This window comes from Podarcis vaucheri (assembly GCF_965113315.1).
Source record: "Podarcis vaucheri genome assembly, chromosome: 11".
NCBI lineage: Eukaryota > Metazoa > Chordata > Lepidosauria > Squamata > Lacertidae > Podarcis > Podarcis vaucheri.
In genome coordinates this window covers 44,360,162-44,382,401 of record NC_138749.1, presented here as the reverse complement: position 1 = coordinate 44,382,401, position 22,240 = coordinate 44,360,162, and the positions used below count along the sequence as shown (strand labels likewise).

Sequence of the window (22,240 nt, the reverse complement as noted above, 5' to 3'; positions counted from 1 at the left end):
ACCTGGTTCTAAGTTGTTCAGGGCTTTAAATGTTAACAAGACCTTGAATGTGAGCAGATAGCTGATCAGTGGCCAGTTCTGTTCCCTCAGCAACTTGACTGCATTGTTCTGCACCAGCTGCAGCTTCCAGACCAGTCCTAAGGGACTGCAGTTGCTCCACCTATCTATCCACCAGTATTTTTCCCTCTAAAAAAAATGTATTTGGACACTGTGGATGCAGTAGTCTTCTTTAGAGAGAGAGAGAGTGTGTGTTGTAGAACTTGACTCCATTATATTTTTGACTACTTCTAAAACGTTGGAGAGGCTTCTTGATCCAGCGGTTGATGCAATCTTGAAAACCTGTTCTGTGGGGAAAACAAATTAGCGCAGGGTGTTTGTTGCATTTCTGTTTTGTCACGGTGCTGTTTAGATTGGGTGGAGTGCAGGGTTGAGCAGGGATGGAAGGAAAAAGCTGGCTGTTCAGCACAGCCCTTGACTGAGGCTGCCGCACAATCCATTCCTGAAGCCAGAAGTTCTTTCGAGGTCAGTATGGGTTCTACTTGAATCAAATGCTTTTAGAACAGGGGTATGAGTGTCTGGCTCTCCTTTTCTCTGTTGGCTTTTGGCAAGAGTACTGTGATCAGATCAGAAAGACTCAGCAAGCCGTAAGGAGGAAATCAATTTTTAATTTTGATACCATTACAAGGGCAGACTATTGCCCAGAGGTTTGTGTCATTTGGTCTTCACCCATTTGTTTCTACTTAGAAGTAAAGAGCGTGTGAGAACATTGGATCTGGCTTGCTTTCGGGGAGAAGTATGTTCTGTGCATCCAGACAGATCAGTTCTTGCAACTTGTTTTTACTGAAAATATATGAACTTTCTGCAACATACTGCAAAACAATTGTACTGGAGCAGCAAACCTAGTTTTTGCATCTGTATTTTGTGTGTATACTTTGTAGGCTCCTGCCAAAAGTTCTCTATCTGTACAGTGTAGTCATAGTGCATGATGCTTTATCCTAGTATAAAGAGTAACTTCAGATATATAAAAAAGTCACTTTCCCAGAGACGCTTACAAATTTTGATAATGGGAGAAAGAGTGGACTGGTATGGAGGAGGAGAGGAAAGAAAAAACAGCAAGGAGTTTATGTGAGCAAATGCACCTACAGTGGTATCTCGGATTAAGTACTTAATTCGTTCCGGAGGTCTGTTCTTAACCTGAAACTGTTCTTAACCTGAAACACCACTTTAGCTAATGGGGCCTCCTGCTGCTGCCACGCCGCTGGAGCACGATTTCTGTTCTTATCCTGAAGCAAAGTTCTTAACCTGAAGCACTATTTCTGGGTTAGCGGATTCTGTAACCTGAAGCGTATGTAACCTGAGGTACCACTGTACATGTACTTTCAGATGCGGGGTTGAGTAATTTGGTAATCTTGCCATGTGTGCACACACAATTTTTGGATTGGAATTTGCCATTTTGAGATTAAGCCACAAGGCTATCCATCCTCCTGAAAAAAATCACTGCAGCCTGAATGATGGAAGCAGCACATAACAATGCATGCAGACCCGCAGAGGGTGTTGGGCATCCAGGTACATTTGTCCCAGGCCTCAGAAGGCTAAGCCGGCCAGGGGGCCTCGCTGGACTGAAGCTGTCATGCCAAGAACAAGACTCCCTAGTGCATTTGTAGTTGTACTTCGGGAGTCAAACGGAATCCACTCTGGAAGCCCGTTTGACTTCCAAAACATTCGGGAACCAAGGCGCAGCTTCTGATTGGCTGCAGGAAGCTCCTGCAGCCAATCGGAAACTGTGCCGGACATTCGGGTTCCAAAGAACATTCGCAAACTGAAACAATCACTTCCGGGTTTGCGAAGTTCTGGAGCCAAAATGTTCTTCTCACGAGGCGTTCAACTTCTGAGGTACAATTGTATTTATTTTATTGCATTTATATAACACTTTTTATCCAAGAAGCTCAGGAACGTACATGTAGGTCTGCCCCTATTATCCATACAACAGTTCTGTGAGGTATGTTAGGGTGAGAGGCAGTGTCCACAGGTACACATAAGTGAATCTATATAGGTCATTTTTATTGTAGAACTTGAATTTTCTAGCTATGATAGGCAGGAAGGAGGGCTGCGCATTTGCAGTGTTAGAGGTTTTCTGCATTGGTTGATCATTCCTGCACTTCAAGAATTTAGGTGCGTTTCAAAATGTCTTGTAAGATGCATGCTAATCAAGTATCTTAGACTTGGGTTCAAATGATTCCTTCTACATCTTCTATATAGCTATTCTCACGTATATACAGTGGTGCCTCGCAAGACGAAATTAATTCATTCCGCGAGTTTTTTCGTCTAGCGAATTTTTCGTCTTGCGAAGCACGGTGTCGGAAAAGTTTTGGAAAAGCTTCAAAAATCGCCAAAAACCTCAAAAAAGGCTACCACACCGCGTTCTATGAGTTGCTCCTCGAAGTCAAGTCGCAACTGTATTAACGGTGTTAAGAAAAAGGAAACAAACTTGCAAAAAACGCAAGACGTTTTCGTCTTGCGAAGCAAGCCCATAGGGAAATTCGTCTTGCGAAGCAGCTCAAAAACCGCAAAACCCTTTCGTCTAGCGAGTTTTTCGTCTTGCGAGGCATTCGTCTTGCGGGGTACCACTTTACGTGGAATGAATCCAATGGTAGCTACTTTAGTTCGTTCAGCTACAGGGGGTGAGCTGTATCTTGAATCTGTTGGTGTTTCTACCTTTTTATCCTAGATTCTCACAAAAGTAACAGTTTAGTGAAGTCCTCTGCCCCCCCCCCCCGGAAATCACCAGCAATGTAATGATGCCTTTTAAAAGCAATTCTTGCTTTTTCTCAGATGGATGCTTAAAAGGGCCAATTGGTTGCAGCATTCCAGGTTCATGCTTTTAGGAATCAAACAGCAAGACTGTCTTGGAGGATTCTGAGTTGTCAAGTCACTAATTCTAGAAGATGGCTTACCCTTTAGGTTTCCCATTCCCATCTTGTCAGTGCATTTGCTGAAATGGACTTTGATTACATTCATTTCATCACTTGTGTCATAAAAATGTGTCTTTGTGTAATATTGGCTTTAAAAAAAGGTACAAAATTGAGAAAGTGTCTGAGCAAACTATTAATGTATAGATCAATCACTTTAAAGAAATGTGTCTCTTTGCAATAGAGCCATCATTTGGGGTGGGGGGAAGGTCGACTGCTGAAATTGAAACTGAGCACAGACACCAGAAACATCATGACGCCTTTGTGGAACAGTAGTAGAAGCACAGGTTTTCCTGTACATTTTCAGAGCTGATACCTGTCTTACTGTGACTAAAGAACAAAGTCTTGATAGATCGAGTCTCAAAAGGAATGGTATTATCCGAACAAGGATCTGGTGCTTTCTGTTATCCTCCCCCCACCTCCAAGGAAAAGACCAATTTGCAAAAGTAGTCATGGAGCGATACTATTCATTATGCACTTAACAGCAGCTGTGAAAAAGGCAAATTCCTTGTTAGGAATCACCACGATAGGGATTAAGCTGACAATATCATAATGACATAATGACTCTCCGGTTCATCCGTATTTGAAATGCTGTGTACAGTTCTAGCAATACCTGGCTAAGAATATCGTAGAGTTGGGAGGGACCTAGAAAAAGGGACGCAGGTGGCGCTGTGGGTTAAACCACAGAGCCTAGGACTTGCTGATCAGAAGGTCGGCAGTTCGAATCCCCGCGACAGGGTGAGCTCCCGTTGCTCAGTCCCTGCTCCTGCTAACCTAGCAGTTCGAAAGCACGTCAAAGTGCAAGTAGATAAATAGGTACCGCTCCGGCGGAAAGGTAAACGGCGTTTCCGTGTGCTGCTCTGGTTCGCCAGAAGTGGCTTAGTCATGCTGGCCACATGACCCGGAAGCTGTACGCCGGCTCCCTTGGCCAGTAAAGCGAGATGAGCGCCGCAACCCCAGAGTCGTCCGCGACTGGACCTAATGGTCAGGGGTCTCTTTACCTTTTACTAGAAAAAGACAGCCCAATGGAGCAACTTCTCTACAAAGAAAGGTTAGAAAAAAAGTTTTTTAGTTTGGAAGAAAGAGGGAACATGACAGAGTTGTAATAAAATTATGCACTGTGTGCCAAATGAGGAGATGGCGAACCCTCTTATAATACTGGAACTCACGAGTTATCCAATGAAGTTGAATGGTGCTATTTGCAGGACAGGGGAAGAAGAAGAAGAAGCATTTCTTCACACAGCACTTAGTTAAATTAAGGAATTCACTACCAGAAGATTCCACCAATTTTGACAGCTTGTGGGCACTGATATATCTTGTTAACTGTACATATTAGTAGTCAACATAGACTAGACCAGTTCCTGTTTAAAAATGCAAAGAAGTCTGGCAATAAAAAACACCCAGGAATATTACTTCCAAAGTTAGTTCAGGTCAGGGGTAGGCAACCTAAGGCCCGCGGGCCGGATGCAGCCCAATAGCCTTCTCAATCCAGCCCACGGACGGTCCAGGAATCAGTGTGTTTTTTACATGAGCAGAATGTGTTCTTTTATTTAAAATGCACCTCTGGGTTATTTGTGGGGCATAGGAATTTGTTCATATTTTTTTAAAAAAAATATAGTCCGGCCCACCACATGCATGGTCTGAGGGACGGTGGACCGGCCCACAGCTGAAAAAGGTTGCTGACCCCTGGTTCAGGTAGATGGATGGTGAGGTGACAGGATAGCAAATGATAACAAAATTTAGTTGCCTGTTATTTGCTTTCTCGTGGTAAAACCTGATTGAAGAAATGAAATTCTGCTTTAGGATAAAGATTCCACAGAGTATTTTTCTTTTAAACTGAAATAATAAGATATTAAATGCTGGTTGTGAAATCGTTTGCAGCTTTTGATGAAATGGAGTATAGACTATGGAAACTCAGGCTCTTCAAATAAGCTAGTCTTCAAGGTGTGCAACAAAAAAACTTCAAAATGAATAGCCATGGACTAACACTGAAGGTTATTCTGTCATTAACAATTACCACCACTGCTAAAAGACCCTCTGGCTAATAAAGACATGCTGCTGTAGAAATCTGTGGAACTTACAGTATTTTTGCTTTTTCTGCTCGACTGCCTTGCATATAGTCTTGTGAAATACTAACGCATTGAAACTTTACAGGGGTTCTGAGATCAGTTGAGCAATTCTGTGAGGCTGACATACAAGCTAAACAGCTTGTGTGTATAGAGAAGGATTGTGTGTGCCCTTTGCGAGTCTTAAGTTAAATGCACTCTTATGCCATTTGTAATTACTATGCTTTTGGTCTCTCTATATAGGTACTATGCTAACTGACTTTGTGGTCCTGTTTTTACTGTGGTTGTACTATATTTTTTGGACTTTATTTTAAAGTTGAGGGAAGAAGTCATTTCAACAAAATATTTCAGATGCCATTATTTCCCAGGCTGACTGGCTGCTTCAATCCTACCTTGCTTCTGCGATATTTGAAGTTACCCAACAAATTGTGTCATGAAATCCAATTTTGAACAATGCAGCAATACAGGTCTTTTAGGACATCCACTTTGCCTGCAGAAAATGGAACTCAGATTCGTGAATCCCCCCCCCCATCTTGAAATCAAAACTGACCTTTTCACAATGCCAGTTAAGACCAAAGAAATGTTGCCAAATGTGCTACTATAAGACTTCTGCTAACTTTCTATACAACACAGTCATTTCAGTGTTTTTGCTACCACATATATTGAAATTGGTATTCAGGGCGCTGGTTGGTTTTGTCATTAAATTCAATTCAAACAGATAATGTTAAAAAAAAAAAAGCAAGTATCATCATTCACCATGACTTAGAAGCTGTGTGGCATGGGAGATTTGCAAGATATATTTATCTTAGAAACCAGTAGCTTGACAGCTAAACAAAACATGTCCTTGTTATACTATCCAGTAAATGTTGTTTCCTGAGAGAAAATGGTTTTAGATTTAGTTCATGAATACAAAGAGAAGAATTGGATTATTTTATATTTTCCTCTTTGTATTTCCTTTGTCATTTTTGTAGAAACATAGCTGTAAGAAATATATGGTGGTATTGGTTGTGATGCCAGATCTGAGTTGTACATATTCCAGGGCATGGGAGCACAGATTATTCTTATTCTTCTGCCCCACAGTTAAAAGGTTTGTGTTTCTTCCGGGAGACACAGTACTTTGCGTTATATTTTTTTAGAACCTCTGCCAATGGATAGATAAGACTGACACATCGGTCAAATATGGGCCATTTATATAGTTAGAGTCAGATTCAGGAGCAACATGCAATGAGTAAATGGGAACTGAGTGCCTACAGAGACTATGCAGGCAATGTGAACAGGCAGAATGGATAAATAATATCAGATGAGACAGGTATGTCTGATGGGGGAGGGGAAATCTTATGAGTAGCAGAGCCTTTATGTGGTAATAAACTGGATTACAGGTATACAAGACTACTAGCTAGTCCAATCCAATCCGAATAACTTTATTGTACCAGCCATTGGCCATGACAAATCTGAATAAAAAAATGAATACAAGCAAAAGGGGTGTCACACCACAAATAATGGTCTCTATTTAGATCTCTGTGTCTCCCTTACACTGATACGTTGTTCAGGGTCTCCTTTCTAATCGTTTTGGCTGCCAAAGCAAAAAGGGAGACTTTATTTTTATTTATTTTTTTTAATTATTGTTTAGGGAAGCTTTTAATGTTTGATGTATCATAGTATTTTAATATTCTTTTGGAAGCCGCCCAGAGTGGCTGGGGAAACCCAGCCAGATGGGCGGGGTATAAATAAATAATAATAATTATTATTATTATTATTATTATTATTATTATTATTATTATTATTGTTTACATCTGCCAGGGAGAGACATTTTTCCTGTATGGACAGTAAGGTGAGAAACCATCTCCTAAGTCCAATGTATAGTGGGCAATATAGTAAATAGCACAAGATGTCTTCCACCTGGGTTGCCCACATATGCAGAGCCTGTCTTCGTATGGTACCCTGTTAAATCGTCCATCTAGGATGGCGGAGGACATAGCTTGAAAACACAGCTCATTAAAAGCTAATTGTAGCAGCTTCATACAAGTCATGCAATCTGTAGTTAAGTTTTATTACTTTATCTTCTGTGTCTGATGGGACACAATTCCCCTCAGATAAAACATGGGAACTTTCGGATTGAGCTATATATTTTTACATGTGGACAATATCAGTAGAGTCTGTACTTGTTGGCATCCATCTGTTTTGGGAGAGACGGTGGAGGAATGCTCCTTGGGGGTGAAGCCAAACCATTGGAAGATTGTAGAGAGACATGGAGAGACATGTTTTGGTCAGCTGGGCCAGATTAAGACATCCAGTTGTGCTCCTCCCAGCCGTCATTTCTCCTCTGGTCACTGCTGTGGATACACAACCTAACTGTTTCCAGGGGCTGCTGTCATCTGCAAGGGATTCCCACGCCGTGGGGTTTATCTTTGTAATGCAGAGTTGGTCTGCCAACGGGCCTGGTACCTGAAGCCAGCTCCCCGTAGAACACATCCTTCAGAATCCAGCCATCTTCCATTCTGTGGATAGGTCCAAGCCAGTGTAGACGTCTCTGAGACAGAACTAAACATGCTGGGAATGTGGGCTCTAGTACAGTCATACCTCAGGTTATATGTGCTTCAGGTTGAGCGTTTTCAAGTTACGCTCCGCGGCGACCCGGAAGTAATGGAGCACGATACTTCCAGGTTTTGCCGCTCGCGCATGCACACTCAAAATGACGTCATGCACAGCAGCAAAACGCGACCCGCACACGCGCAGTCGCGTCTTATGTTTTACTCAGGATGTGAACAGAGCTCCAAAATGGATCCCGTTCGCATCCAGAGGTACCACTGTATAAGAGTCTGTACTAGAGATATAAAATTCCTGGCAATTTTGAAGCTGTGGAGGGAAATGTGTGTTTCCCTCGAGTTTTTATATCTATAAACTGACCAAAGTTGCAAGTTTATAGCTAAAACTCTGTGCTATGACTAATATTATTTTTCTCTAAGATAGTATTTTGGCTCATTCATATAATCCCCACATGCACTAAAATACCAAATATTTTAAGGAAATGCCTTCGCTGCTGACCATGTAAAGAATATGTTAAGTCTTATAAATTGTAATTGTGGTTGACCAAGCCAAAGCTGATGGCCATGCCTGGTTGATGGTCCGGTCAAGCTGGTGTCACATGAGCAAGGCTTTTGCTCTTAAGTCTGCATGGAGTGTTGTGCAAATGCTTGCAGCTAGCAAAATAATATACTGAAGGATAGAATAGGCATTTCATATCCTAACAGAATGCTGAAAAGTCAGAATTAATTTGAAATAAACTCAGAAAAAGGCCAGAGTTTATATGCTTCGGACAGAACCTTTAAAAAATAGGAAGTGATGTGTATGTTAGGTTCAGATTAAGAGAGCATTGGGTATTCAAGCTAAATGGATAAGGGTTAAGATTATGGCTTTGTTCCATATTTTGTGGAGAACTGCTTTATCCAGACATTTATATATATATGTATTTTTCATACCATTTAAGTAGCACTCTTAGCATGCAACCAAAAATAATAATTCAAGGGTACACTGAGGTGACTATTCAACAAGAGATTGAAAGATTCTTACATAAGAAGAGGGTTTAAAAGGGGGAGAGAGAAAGTGGAAGATAAGTGAGTTAGAACAGTCTGATATGGTTAGCTCTAGTTGTGTCAGCTGAAGATGAGGTTTTGAAGAAGAACTCTTCAGACAACAGACTGCTGGGAGACTTACATGACATAAAAGTGAACCAAAGTATATGAAGTCTTCGGTAACGTAGACTTCTGCATTTAAAGTCACACTAAAAGAGTAATGCACTGGAACTTCCAATTATATTAAACTCCATTGCATTTAAGTTTTTTATGGTGTATGTTCTGATAAGCAAATGTATTCAGCCGTAAAGCTGGAAATGTCCCAAATGAAAGCATATAATAGCTTGTCCTACTTTTTGATTTACAAATTCTGAAGTGTGAAACATCGCACCCTGCTTCAGACACTTGTATCACCAGTACAGCTCCAGAATATATATAAGGAAGTGGTGCATTTTGTAGATTACGTTTAATTTTAGCTGCATTTTGTTTTTGTGTTACAGCTCCACTTAGCAGCACTGGCATCTCTGAAAGGAGACATAGTTGAACTTAACAAACGCCTACAGCAAACCGAACGAGAAAGGGATTCGTTGGAAAAGAAATTGGCAAAGGCACAGGTAAGTGATTGTTCAGCCGCTGAAATGGTATTTGCTCTCAAGGCTTCAAACAGTTTAATCGGTAAAAAGATAAAAGGCACTGTTGTAAGATAGCTGTCAAATAAGTGAGGCTTTAACAGTCAAACAGTGAAAATTGGTAGTTTGTTTGAGGCTGTTGAGTGGGTAAAAGGAACACCTCTCTGGATGTCCAGATAGAGGCTGTGGCCTGGAATAACTCTGCTCAGCTTAGGCTGCTGTGCCACCAGCACCCATCCCTGAAAAGACCCAGAAACATGTGCCTTACTTACATTAGAGGAATGCACTCTGCATGGACTACCTTTGAAAAGTCTTCAGATATTTCAGTTGGCCCAGAATGCATAACAAGCTCATGGAATCATATTACCCCCTATTATGCAAGGGTTGCCAACTGGTTGCCAACCTGTTTCTGGGCACAATCTTAATGTTGACTATCATTAAAGCCCTAAATGGCTTGGTTGCAGGATACTCAAGGAGCTGGTCGTCTCCTGTATCTTCCTGCTGCTCCCAAAGATCTATTGGAGAGGCCCTTCTTCTGTGTCCATCATAGACTGAGTTACTGTTGGCTGGGACAAGAGATGGGCTTTCTCATTGACCATGACCAAGTTGAGAAGTACATTACACTATGAGATTCATTTGGTCCCATCTTACTGTTTTCCAACAACTGGTTAAAGCTTTCCTGTTTTCCCCACCCTTTTTTTCGCTAGGCAGAATATCTTGTTGTGGCGCACACTCATTTCTGAATGTTTTTCATCTCTCTTATTTAATTCATTGTGTTTTTATTTGTTGTAAAGCATCCTAACTGATGCAAATGCATTTGAAGAACAGGGTATACATTTTCTAAATAAATATGAATGGCATAAAGTTCCGCTCAGTAAAACAGAAATTTATTTTGCTGACATACAGTCTAGTTTGAGAGAAAAGAAAGACAGTGGAAGGATTCCCACTAGCACAACGGGGCTTTTCCACCTCTCCCTTCACCTCCCCTCAATCTGCTTCAGAGGGTCAGGAGAAAAAACATGTTGCGGAGAAAACATGTTGCGGAGGCGAGAGGGGAGTTTGCTCCCTCAGCACAAGTATTTCTGCTTGTGCATCGTGCTACAATAAATACTGCCCAATGTTTTTGCTCTGACTCAAGCATCGTATGTATACTTCCTGTAGATGTGGTCCACCATTTTCAGTGAAAAGAGGACAATTTAGTGCAAAGGGATGTGTGCTGTGAGCAAAAAACCCCAGTAGACAATTCAATATATTTGTCTCACATTAGCAACACTGATTTTTATTTGTTGTGCATCGTTGGTTTGCAGACTTGAAGAGGAATGCAGGGTTAAATTATCTGTCATAGCATTTGCTAGCCCTTTTGTACTGCTTTTTAACCAGGCTTCATTTGCATCATAATAAAGCACTCATTCCAAGCCATTGCTGGATTTTAATTTGCTGGCAAGGGCTGGTTTCTTAATTTCCATTGTTACATTTTTAGGTCCAGCTTGGACATGCAAAAATTAAATAAACATCAGCTGTGAGGGAATAACTTCTTGAAGACTTGCTTGACCCACTCAAAATTCTTGCTTCTCATTTTACAAGAGAACCTGTCTAGATAATTCGCTGCACACTTTGCTGGAAAGGGTTTCACGAATGGAAAGGGTTTCACATGAAGTGTGTAACAAATTATCTAGGTAATTTCTCTTGTAAAAGGTGGGGATGAGCTGATACCCTTTAAAAACAACACTCATATTAAAATAAAGAGTACTTCAGAGAAAGTAATGATGGCAAAATAGCAGAATACTTAGATGATTGCATTCCTATCCCACCTGCCTAAAATGGGAATACAGTGGTACCTCAAGTTACATGTGCTTCAGGTTACATACGCTTCAGGTTACAGGCTCTGCTAACCCAGAATTAGTACCTCGGGTTAAGAACTTTGCTTCAGGATGAGAACAGAAATCGTGCTCTGGCGGCGTGATGGCAGCAGGAGGCCCCATTAGCCAAAGTGGTGCTTCAAGTTAAGAACAGTTTTAGGTTAAGAACGGACCTCCGGAACGAATTAAGTACTTAACCCGAGGTACCACTGTACAAAGCAGGATCCAAGTTTTGCATTAATACTGTCAGGATCTTTTGTTTTGGGACATTTTGAAATGGTATTGGCCACATGTTCCCTGGCCCTGGATCAGTTCTGGCACAGCATGTCTTAAAATAGGCATCTGGAAGTGAGTCAAAACCTCTTTTTAAAGCTTAAACATTCAATGTTGGGGGGGGTGCATTAACTGTCCCCTGCAGTGCTGACAAAAAGTTCTCCTTTAACATTGAGGAAGATTATGGCTTAGACTGAGTGAATAAACAAATATGCGTGCTACTGGGGAAAAGATTATGGCTGCTGTTCTCCTCCCCTGGTCTTGCTGTACTACCATGGTTTATCTTGGTGTTATTCTTGAACCCCAGAAAAACCACAGATGGTAAACTAAGAACAAAGCTTGGCTTGTCAGAAGGAAGACAAACCACAAGCTTAGGTTCAGATGTCCCTTGAAACCAAACCATGGGGTAACCTCGAGTAGTGTGCTGGCAGCAGGACCCGGGCAGAGGTCAGTCTTCTCATTCATGCTAAACCATGGTTTGTCCCAGGGTTATGTGCAACCTTTGTCAGTTTCTGAAAGACGGAGCTTGTAAAAAGCCAGTCAGGGAGGCATTTGCTAACAGAGCCGCCCATTCGCAGCAAGGAGAAAATAAAATCACTTCTGGATCAGGCTGAACAGGAATTAGTACAACACCAGAGCTGAGTATGGAACAAATTTAACAGCATTTCAGTTTTATGAATTCCAAGTAGTTTTGAGTTGTAATATGGTCAGAATTCACAAACTTGCTTCCTGTATGTGACAACACTTGTCCCATTACACAATAGCACCAACCTCTTTACAAAATGGAATTTAGGAGCTTATAAGCAATGGAAGAAACTACACTATCAAGTGAGCAAACATGTCAAGATCATCAAATTGCCAAATAATAATAGACATCTGGGAATCCCATGCTAATGGGGTGTTGCTTATTCCTCACATCTCCTGGAAAAGTTAGGCAATGCATAATCAAAAAGAGCATTCATTAACCTCCAAAGGACTATTTTGCCAGGAAGCATTACACAACTGGAGATTTTTGGAGATACGCAATTCTCCCAGAAAAGAAACAGCAACTAGACATGTTGTGGCTGTGCATAATGTGATGATATAGAAGGTGTATGATGTTGCACTTTTATCCTAAGGCAGGGTTTCCCAAACTTGTGTCTCCAGCTGTTTTTGGCCTACAACTTCCATCATCGCTAGCTAGCAAGACCAGTGGTCAGGGATGATGAGATCAGCTGGAGACACAAGTTTCAGAGACAGTGTCCTAAGGTATTGTTGCAATAGCTAGTTTCGTGTATTGGAACAATAGGTCCAGGAATGTAATATTGGGAAATAACTGCCCAGGAACATCACTGCTGTGACACAAGAGTGAGGAAATAGCTTGGAGTGATTATACAGCTGACCTAGGTTCTTGACATATTGTTTTGGTTTGGTGCTTGTTTTGCTTTGAAATGTTCTCTTTGTCAGACCCAACATCCACATATCAGGTTTCTTAATCATTCTCATCTGCCCACTGATATATTTGAACAGTACGTCGTCTGTACTATCAAGAGAAAAACCGTGCCTCAGTGAGGCTTTAAGGGGTCCCTCAGTCAAAAATGACGAACGTGCAAGCTTTAAGATAACAACAGTGAATTAACTGTTAGCGTCCCAAATCTTCTCCCTTGGCTTAAAATGCCATGCAAGCTGTAGAAACTATTGGGTGGCTTTCTAGATACAGCTGAATTGTGTAATGACTTGCACTGTCCTGACCTGCCGTGGATCTCTCATCGCTCAAAGATTTGATTTCGGCTTTATGCAGCTGCCTCAGTCGGTGGAGCAAATGCTACCACAGCTCTGGGGGTTAAGGTTGGGCCTTCTAGTTCAGTACAATAATACAGCTGCATTGTTGCACCCAATGCATTGCAACTTTAAGTGTATTAAAAGACAAGGCAGTCGTGCTGTTGTACCAATATCCCAGGCCTGGTGTCTTTTTCTTACCCTATATTTTGCTTTGTCTTTTTGTTAGCTCTTGAGGTTTTCCAAGTACCTTTCCTTCATTGTGAGCCCTTCTTATCCCTATCCCAGAAACTAAAGTTTATTCATGTCTTTCATGCCTGGAAATAATTTTTATTCTACCCTGTTCCAAGCAAGGGCTCTACATTTGCAAGAATTCATTGATTCTCATCAACATAGCCTTTCCTTCCTCATATTGTTAACTGCAACACATTGACCACTGAAACAAAGACCTGGGACTTTAGTTCTGAAACGGTAAAATTGTAAATTACCTATAATTACTGTGTGAAAGTGTAGTGGTAGAAAGATGATCAGGTATTTAAAGAGAAATCCATGGAAGAGTGTAATTATAAACATGTATGGTGGCCAAAATTTTGGAAAGGGCTCTAACATGAAGAAGAAAGTGCTAGGCTAAAATAACCAAACTTTCCATCTTTTCTGGAAGCGCTGCTGCTTATGATAGTTAAATCTTCCATTTAAAAAGTTCATCTACAAAAAAATACTACAGAAAAGGAATTTCAATTGTGGCTTGGTGCCCCAAATGAATTCAGTATGTCTGTGGTAATCTTGTAAATCAGAGTTCTGTGTGCTTATATATGAAAGATTATTTGGGAAAATGATGTTAGCGCATTGCAGACAGTGGTGGATAATATTGGAGATATACTCCAATATACTGGTGTATTGCTCAGGTTTATGTTTTTGGACTGGAACAATCTAGTTTTTCGTTTATTCAGTTGGGCAGTTCCACTTTAAACAAATTAGACAACCATGAAGAGTGGGAAAATGTGTTGTAGAATTTAGCATTAGCCTGCTTTGTACTGCAAGACTGAAAGTAGCAGCAAACTGCAAGAGCGGCAAAGCCTCATTCATTTATGATTGCCATATGAAACAGAAATATTGCTACTAATTATATTAAAGTGAGAGGACATCAGTTTATAGACAAGCATATTGAAAACAGGTCTTTGTTTGTTTATTATTGGATCCACATGTGTTTTTAAATACTTCAGTGATATTAAAATATTTTGTCATTTTTTTAAAGAGTCTGCATGTGTGTGTGTGTGTGTGTAAATACCCATGATACCATGCATCGTTTATAACAGTGAAAAAGACAGAGAAGCCTGATAGAGATTTCTTGCATGCATGATAGGAATGCAGAAAGAAAGAAAGAAAGAAAAAAAGAAAAGAAAAGAAACACAGGGATATGTTTTTGTACAAATAAACAATTTGATTTGATATCATATTCCCATAGAACCATTGCTCAATTTGGTCAGGTTTACTAAGAATCATGTAAGGAGTTAACATATGGAGACTTCCGGGGTTGGCGCGATCTGGAAATGGCGGATTCCCTCCGAGCTCCGGAGGGAATCGGCTCAGCGGTGGATGGGTCTTTGCCGTGCCGGCGACACGGGGACCTTTAAAAACCGCAGGCGCGGATGCCTGCGGACTGAAGACTCGGTGGGCACCTTAAGCGCCCCCCCTCATTCGCGAAGAGCCTTTTTAAAGGCTTCGGAGGGGATACGGGGGACGGCGCGGTGCTGAGAGTCGATCGCTACCGCCGCTGAGTGAAGCCGCGAGCCATGACTGGAGAGCGCTGACTTCCTTCCTTGAAATTCGGCTGAAAAGAAGAACCCGTGAGTAAATTGGATTTGGACTTTAAAAATTTTATCTACTGAATTTGAGACGATCGGGGGGTGTGTTAAAAGGAAGTCCGCACCCCCCCCTTGCAGACGATCCAGAGCAACGATAAAAGAACTAAGCTGGAGTGCCTACCCTTTAAAGGGTTAGCTTAAAAAGACAGTAACTTCCAAGATTTGGAAAAGAAACTTTTGAGCAGGAGAGAGGAGTGTTAGAAGTGGTGTTTTCTGTTGTAAACAACCCCCCCTCCCGGGCCCGGGAGCGTCCTGTTTTGGAGCTTGCAAAGAAGTGCAGAGTTTGACAGCTGTCAAAGCTGTCAAACGGACTGTTAATAGTAGAAAAATTGCTACTTAAGATCCCTCTGGATTAAAAGGAGTTACAATTGAACCAAAATTGTTGGAAACAAAGAAACAATAATAAGGCAGAGGACTGTTGGAGAAAAGAATATTAAGTAACCAGATTCCCTCTAGGGGGAACTCTGTGGAATTACAATGGCTGTGGATGGAAAGATACTGGGAGAAATCGAAAGGATGTTCTATTTGGTGGGAATCTTACAGGAGCAGACTACGGCTATGAGCGAACAATTGATGACCTTGACTTCTGAAACAAGTAGTTCTGCTGAATGTAACGAAGACCTGCCTGAGAAACAATCCACAGCTGAACCAGAAATGATAATTAAAGAGGAGGAGAAGACAAAACAAGAAAGACAAGAACTGAAGTTGGAAAACACTGATCAGAAGCTGACACCTGTGGAATATAAACAAGGAGACTATTGGAGTAAACCTACAATAAACCTACGAAAGAGGCAGAAGACGAAAGTGGAGGCCCTGGGAGTCTATGAAATTAAGGAATTTAAAATAAAGAAATATAACTGGGGCCTCCACATAGACTCTGACTTTGAATACCTTCAAGATTCATACCTTGTGGAAATTTTTCAGCAGCTGTTTGCAAATATGGGAAGAGATTTTGGACTGACTGTGAAAGAATTCTTTCGAGACGTGATGACCGGCATAAAGGATTACCAACAAGACCGGCGGAGAGGGACTGAAAGAGATTTGAGAGCCTCGGACGTGAGGAACCCGGGCTAAGAACTGTTATTTTGGACATGTTTTTAGAAGGGACGCAAACCGGGGATGGGAGGGAGGGAAGAATCTAGTTTTAACAACACTCAAGACCATGGGATTTAGTCAATAAGATTATTACTTAAGACAAAATGGGAAATCGATGGAAGGGAACTGAGGTCCAACTTAGAAAAAATTTAATTTTGCTTTTATATATATATATATAAAAGGGCTAACATTAGGATGGATAAGGAAATGTCAATTTGCTGATATAAATTTGGGAATAGGGATGCAAGGGAGGGGGTGGGGGGAAGTCAACGACCAGGGTTAGAAAATAACTTTTTTCGGAAAGTATACATGTTTGTTGTTTTCTTTTTTTCTGTGTGTCTATTTTTGTGTTTTTGTCTTTGTCTATATAAAATGTGAAAACCCAATAAAAATTCTTAAAAAAAAAAGGAGTTAACATATGGAGTTGGAAGGTATATGTTAGCAGTGGCAAACATTTTAATTGCCACTAAATAGAGAATGCCCAATATACCGGTACAAACAAGGTTAATAAATGCTGATATTTAGCTTCAGTGGTCAAACTTACAGAAATTGTACATTTGCAAGAAGACTGACAAAAAGGAGGAAAAGGTGAGCAATTTGAGTGCTTCAAGTGACCAGCTTATTTAATCATTTCCAGAATTTGCTGACTCGTCTGTTGCTAAGTAGAAATACAGTGGTACCTCCGATTGCGGACGGGATCTGTTCCAGAGGTCTAATAGGATCCCAAGGTTCCCGCAACTTGAGGAACGCTTCTGCGCATGCGTGAGGGGGCAAAACCCGGTCAAATACTTCCGGGTTTGCCGCACATGCATCCTGTAGTTTACGTAACCAGAGGGTGATGTAAACAGAAATTTGACTGTACCTGTAAAACTATTGAAAATACTATTAAGAACAGAGAGGAGGAGGGAGTAGAAAGAGAAGGCTTCGTGACACAGCAGTGATGTTGCAGGCCAAGAGAAGTGGACTGATTGCCAAAAGGAAGAGTATAAAAAGAAAAGAAAATGTGACTGTGAACTGAGGCCCCAGGCGACCTCAGTAGAAAGAGTATCAGCATTGCTGACAAAATTTCATGGAAGAATTAGGAGCTGAAACCAAGAAAAAAGCCCTTGTGACTTTGCCTTCCCCAACCTGCCCGGACGCTGAGGTCCAGCGCCGAGGGCCTTCTGGCGGTTCCCTCACTGTGAGAAGCAAAGCTACAGGGAACCAGGCAGAGGGCCTTCTCGGTAGTGGAAGTGGGAGTAGAAGGTCCTCCCATCAGATTTCAAAGAGATAAACAACTACCTGACATTTAGAAGACATCTGAAGGCAGCCCTCTTCAGGGAAGTTTTTAATGTGTGACATTTTAATGTATTTTTAATCTTTGTTGGAAGCCGCACAGAGTGGCTAGGAAGCCCAGCCAGATGGGCGAGGTACAAATAAATAATAATAATAATAATAATAATAATAATAATAATAATAATAATAATAATTATTATTATTATTATTATTATTATTACCTGGTACCAGATGTTTTTGACTGCCGCTTCCCTCAGCCCCAGCCAGCACAGCCAGTTCGGGGAAGGCTGATATGGAAGATTTTACACCATGCACACTCAGAAGAATATAGAGGTTGAAAACCAGACTGGACAGGTTAAAAACTTCCTAATATCAAAGCGTGTATCATACAGCTAAATCTTAAAGAGGTTATGTTGGTGGCTCCCAATATCAACAAATATTGCCCTGTTGACAGATTTACATTCCTAGGAATTGCAGACTGCTCATTCATGCTGGGATATTGAACAAAATTAGGTTTCGATATCACTGAGGGCCTGGATTATGATGAACAAGACAGATGGAGCAATATGCTTAATTGGGTAAAAGTGTCTATAACAAATTTGGGATAAACCTAGGAAAGTTTTGGCCCCATATTACCCTGTGTAACATTGCATATTGTCAAGACTTTATTATATCCTGGATAGTTACTAAGGAGAGAGACAAAAGAAAAAGAGGAAAGAAAAAGATCTGATAAGATGCAATGATTAGTTGGAGGAATACTGCAGGCAGGAGAAGAGGTTAAGGATGGACAGCAAGATGTTTTCTTAATAAAATATTGCAAGAAAAACTGATGAAGGAACAAGCACAACAGGATCAAGCCCATTTTGAACTAGATTCAAATGCTAGAGGACTGTGAGCTCCTTTTTAAAGGGTCCATGGGAGCAGGGGTATATACATTTATCTTCCATGCCGCCTCCTCTTCCTCTTCCTCCTCCTCCTCCTCTTCAAAGATTTGGTGCCGTCTCTTGTTCTTGTACTGTAGTGTTCATTGTATGTGTCTGTCATTAGATAAGGTTTATTTTGAAAAATGTTGGCTGTCCATTGATTTGAGAGAGACCAGGATAGCTACTGTGGCTAAAGTCCATTAGCACCAGTCTGTATATCTTCAGTCAAAATAAGCAATGGCCATCTCTTCAGCGCAACCACTTTGAGAGATGAAATCTGGTAGAGTTCTTATTTATTGGCAGAAAGTAATTGTCACACACTGACATGTCTGAAATATTATTTCAGATCGAAGACAAAGGATGTCTGAAACTTGCAGCTTGCTAGGCCTGAGATGGGGTTCATGGGCGCCAGAGAGTAATTTGGTACAGTAATGTGCATCATGACATGTTTTCTTTGTGTAAGCTAAACGAGAGAAGTCAAACATGACATTAAAAGGGATTCACAGCATATTATAAAGACAGTTTTACTGTTGAACTAACAGAAAATCACATTCTGAACTGAACACTATTTGAAGATGTCAGTCTTTACCCACTCTCTCATTTACTGCTGCCTCTTCAGCCAACTCTTCTGCCTCCTACTCAGACTGGCAACAACCAAAGGACACAATCCATACAAAAAGCAGTGCTGCTTATAGCTTAAAAACTCATATTCACACCTCCCTTTGAAAAACTATAAATTAAGATCTATTCTTTATAATTTCCTATTCAAAACTTATATTTATATTTCCTAAGTGTGGGATTGTGAGAGACTGCAGGTGGATATATACACAGGAAAAACACACATACTATAAATAAGTCAGAAATTAGATCGTTATAACAAAAGAAAAAAATCGCTATGGAAAATCACGTCTTAAAATTTCCTGCTCTCTGGCGCCATCTGGTGCTGCTTGTTTATAGCGCATTCAAATCGCTGTTCCTTTACTAATGTAGCTGAGTCCTACGTGAAGCATTTTATTGTATCCTATTTCCATATAGCTCCCCATTATGTCCATGCTGCTCCTCTGAATGTCTTTATTCTGCTGCTGCTGTTTTAGTGTGAACAGTCCCACCTCATGAGAGAGCACGAAGATGTGCAAGAGCGGACGACGCTTCGCTACGAAGAACGGATCACGGAGCTCCACAGCATTATCGCAGAACTAAATAAGAAAATCGATCGACTTCAAGGAACTACTATAAGGTAGAGTGGTCCCTTATCAGTTGTGTCAGCCTAACACCAGCATAAAGCTGCCTCTTGAGCTTCGATAAATATTTGCTCCCATCTAATCATATTGGGACGTGGGTGGCACTGTGGGTTAAACCACAGAGACTAGGACTTGCCCATCAGAAGGGAGGCGGTTCGAATCCCCGTGACGGGGTGAGCTCCTGTTGCTCGGTCCCTGCTCCTGCCAACCTAGCAGTTGAAAAGCACGTCAAAGTGCAAGTAGATAAATAGGTACCGCTCCAGCGGGAAGGTAAACGGCGTTTCTGTGCGCTGCTCTGGTTCTCCAGAAGCGGCTTCGTCATGCTGGCCACATGACCCAGAAGCTGTACTCCAGCTCCCTCGGCCAATAAAGCGAGATGAGCACCGCCACCCCAGAGTCAGTCACGACTGGACCTAATGGTAGGAGGTCCCTTTTCCTTTACCTTAATCATATTAGGTTGCATATACACACACACATACATGTGTGTGTGTACACACACACACACACACACACACACACGGCACGCATGCATGTACCTGCTTGGAAACTTCCTTGTTTTATATCCCTTAATCCTTACAGTTGTATGCTGCTGCTTCCCCATACACTTGCCCAGTCATAGAATTGTAGAATTGGAAGGGTCATCTAGTCCAATGCAGGAACCTATTGCCCAATGTGGGGCTCAAACCCACAGCCATGAGTCTCACGCTTTACTGACTGAGCTATCCATCCTGTAATACTTCTCTCCCCTGAGCCAGATATACACTATGCCGCCCAAAGTAAATAGATCTGCGGCCAAAACACCTCTCGTTCTCCCTTTTGAGATTCACCAGTGGGCCACAAACCATTATTGTGAAAACTAAACTTTGCATTTTGTTGGTTGTATATGTGAAACTTCTAAAGTGGCTTTTGTTTTTCTTTACATAATTTGTAAAGAAATTTTCATTGAAAGGGGTATGGGGAAATGACAATGGTGATGATGGTTGGAGCATAAATGTAGGACCCAGTTGGTGTTCAGGTTCAGATTCTTTATGGAAATGACACTGAGTTTCTTCTATGTCTCTTCAATGTTTTGCTGTCTCTTTCAGATACATTTGGTATTTGTGAATGTCTGGTAGTACTCTCTGCAAAGTACATCTCTGGCAATACTAGCTATGGAATTCATCTATGGAATCTATCTAGAGCTGAAGGAATTTTGTTGCAAACATTAATCATATTGGCTGCTTTAGATCCTCACGCTTCTTCCTAAGTTGAATATATTCCATTCGTGATCAGCTCTATGAAATTACCACAGAACGATATTAGTTCTTACAGATGTAGCTTATGCTTTACTTCTGAAGTAACAGAAGATCTTGCACCTGAAGAAAAATCACATCTCGAGTCTGAAATAAGCAAAATGAGTTATCTGCAAAACCCTTAATTACTAATGAATTTGTAGGTGTCTCGCTTCAAGATAGCTCCTAATTGGCTCATGACACTTGCGCAATATCTCATATATATTTTCACTGCCCAGAAAGCGTTATACTTTATTCATGCTCCATAGGAGAGGAATCTTAACGTTAGAAGATTGATTTCTTAGGAGAGATGAGAATGCTGCCCTTTCAACGCCAAGGGTAGATCAGAAGTACATGGAGAACTAGCACCTGCCCTCACTTTGGTACAGGAAATAAAAATGGCAGCTGCTTATTTTTGAGTAGATGCGACAAAAATATTAGCATAAATATAATTCTAGCAAACGTTGTATTCACAGAGGACCTAACACCTGAGGATATCAAAGTGCTTTACCAGCACTAATTAAAGCAGAGCAAATGTTGGAAACCAGCCAATGCCTAGACTGGGTTTTGAAGCCATGAGAGAATTACTTTGCACACACCCTGTCAACACCCCAGATGAATTCCTTAGCGGAGATAGCAATGGGGAAATACAAGTGCCACTTGCCTAATTTCTTGCTCTGATATGCTAAACTGATGAAGACAAACTTACATATTACACTGTTCGTTTCCTTTTTCCAACTTTTACCTATCAGGATAAGTCATTGCCATAGTTTAAAGCAGGGTTTGGTAATTGTAATCTGATCAAAGTGCCAGCAGAATACTCCAGAGGAACAGCCAACTAAGCTTTCCTGGCGCCTAATGGCCTAGAGGGAGCTGTATGACACAATGTGGAAGTTGTTCACCCAGGTCTAGAGACCACAAATGGTTGTCCAAACATATTTCAAGATATCTTTGTCACTGGTATATAGTATACACTGTAAGCCAACTCTGTTGCAGGGTTGACTCTGAATAAGATAAAGGTAAAGGTAAAGGGACCCCTGACCATTAGGTCCAGTCATGACCGACTCTGGGGTTGCGGCGCTCATCTCGCTTTATTGGCCGAGGGAGCCAGCGTACAGCTTCCGGGTCATGTGGCCAGCATGACTAAGCCACTTCTGGTGAACCAGAGCAGCGCACGGAAACGTTGTTTATCTTCCCACCGGAGCGGTACCTATTTATCTACTTGCACTCTGACGTGCTTTCGAATTGCTAGGTTGGTAGGAGCAGGGACCGAGCAACGGGAGCTCACCCCGTCACGGGGATTCGAACCGCCGACCTTCTGATCGGCAAGTCCTAGGCTCTGTGGTTTAACCCACAGCGCCACCCGCGTCCCACGAATAAGACTGATACCCTAACTTTAAATCAAATTGTCAGGAAGGAACACAAAAAAATATTTTTAAATGCA

General features: G+C 41.4%; 1 protein-coding gene across 5 annotated transcripts in view; it reads left to right on the top strand.

Annotated features, from left to right (window-relative positions):
- MCC (MCC regulator of WNT signaling pathway) overlaps nt 1-22,240 on the top strand; it is a 206,151-nt gene that overhangs the window by 121,825 nt on the left and 62,086 nt on the right. For all 5 annotated transcript variants that reach the window (XM_082191553.1, XM_082191554.1, XM_082191555.1 and 2 more), the window contains 2 exons: nt 9,108-9,221; nt 19,379-19,521. In XM_082191553.1, the coding sequence (XP_082047679.1) occupies nt 9,108-9,221; nt 19,379-19,521 (257 nt within the window). The remainder of the gene's footprint in view (nt 1-9,107; nt 9,222-19,378; nt 19,522-22,240) is intronic.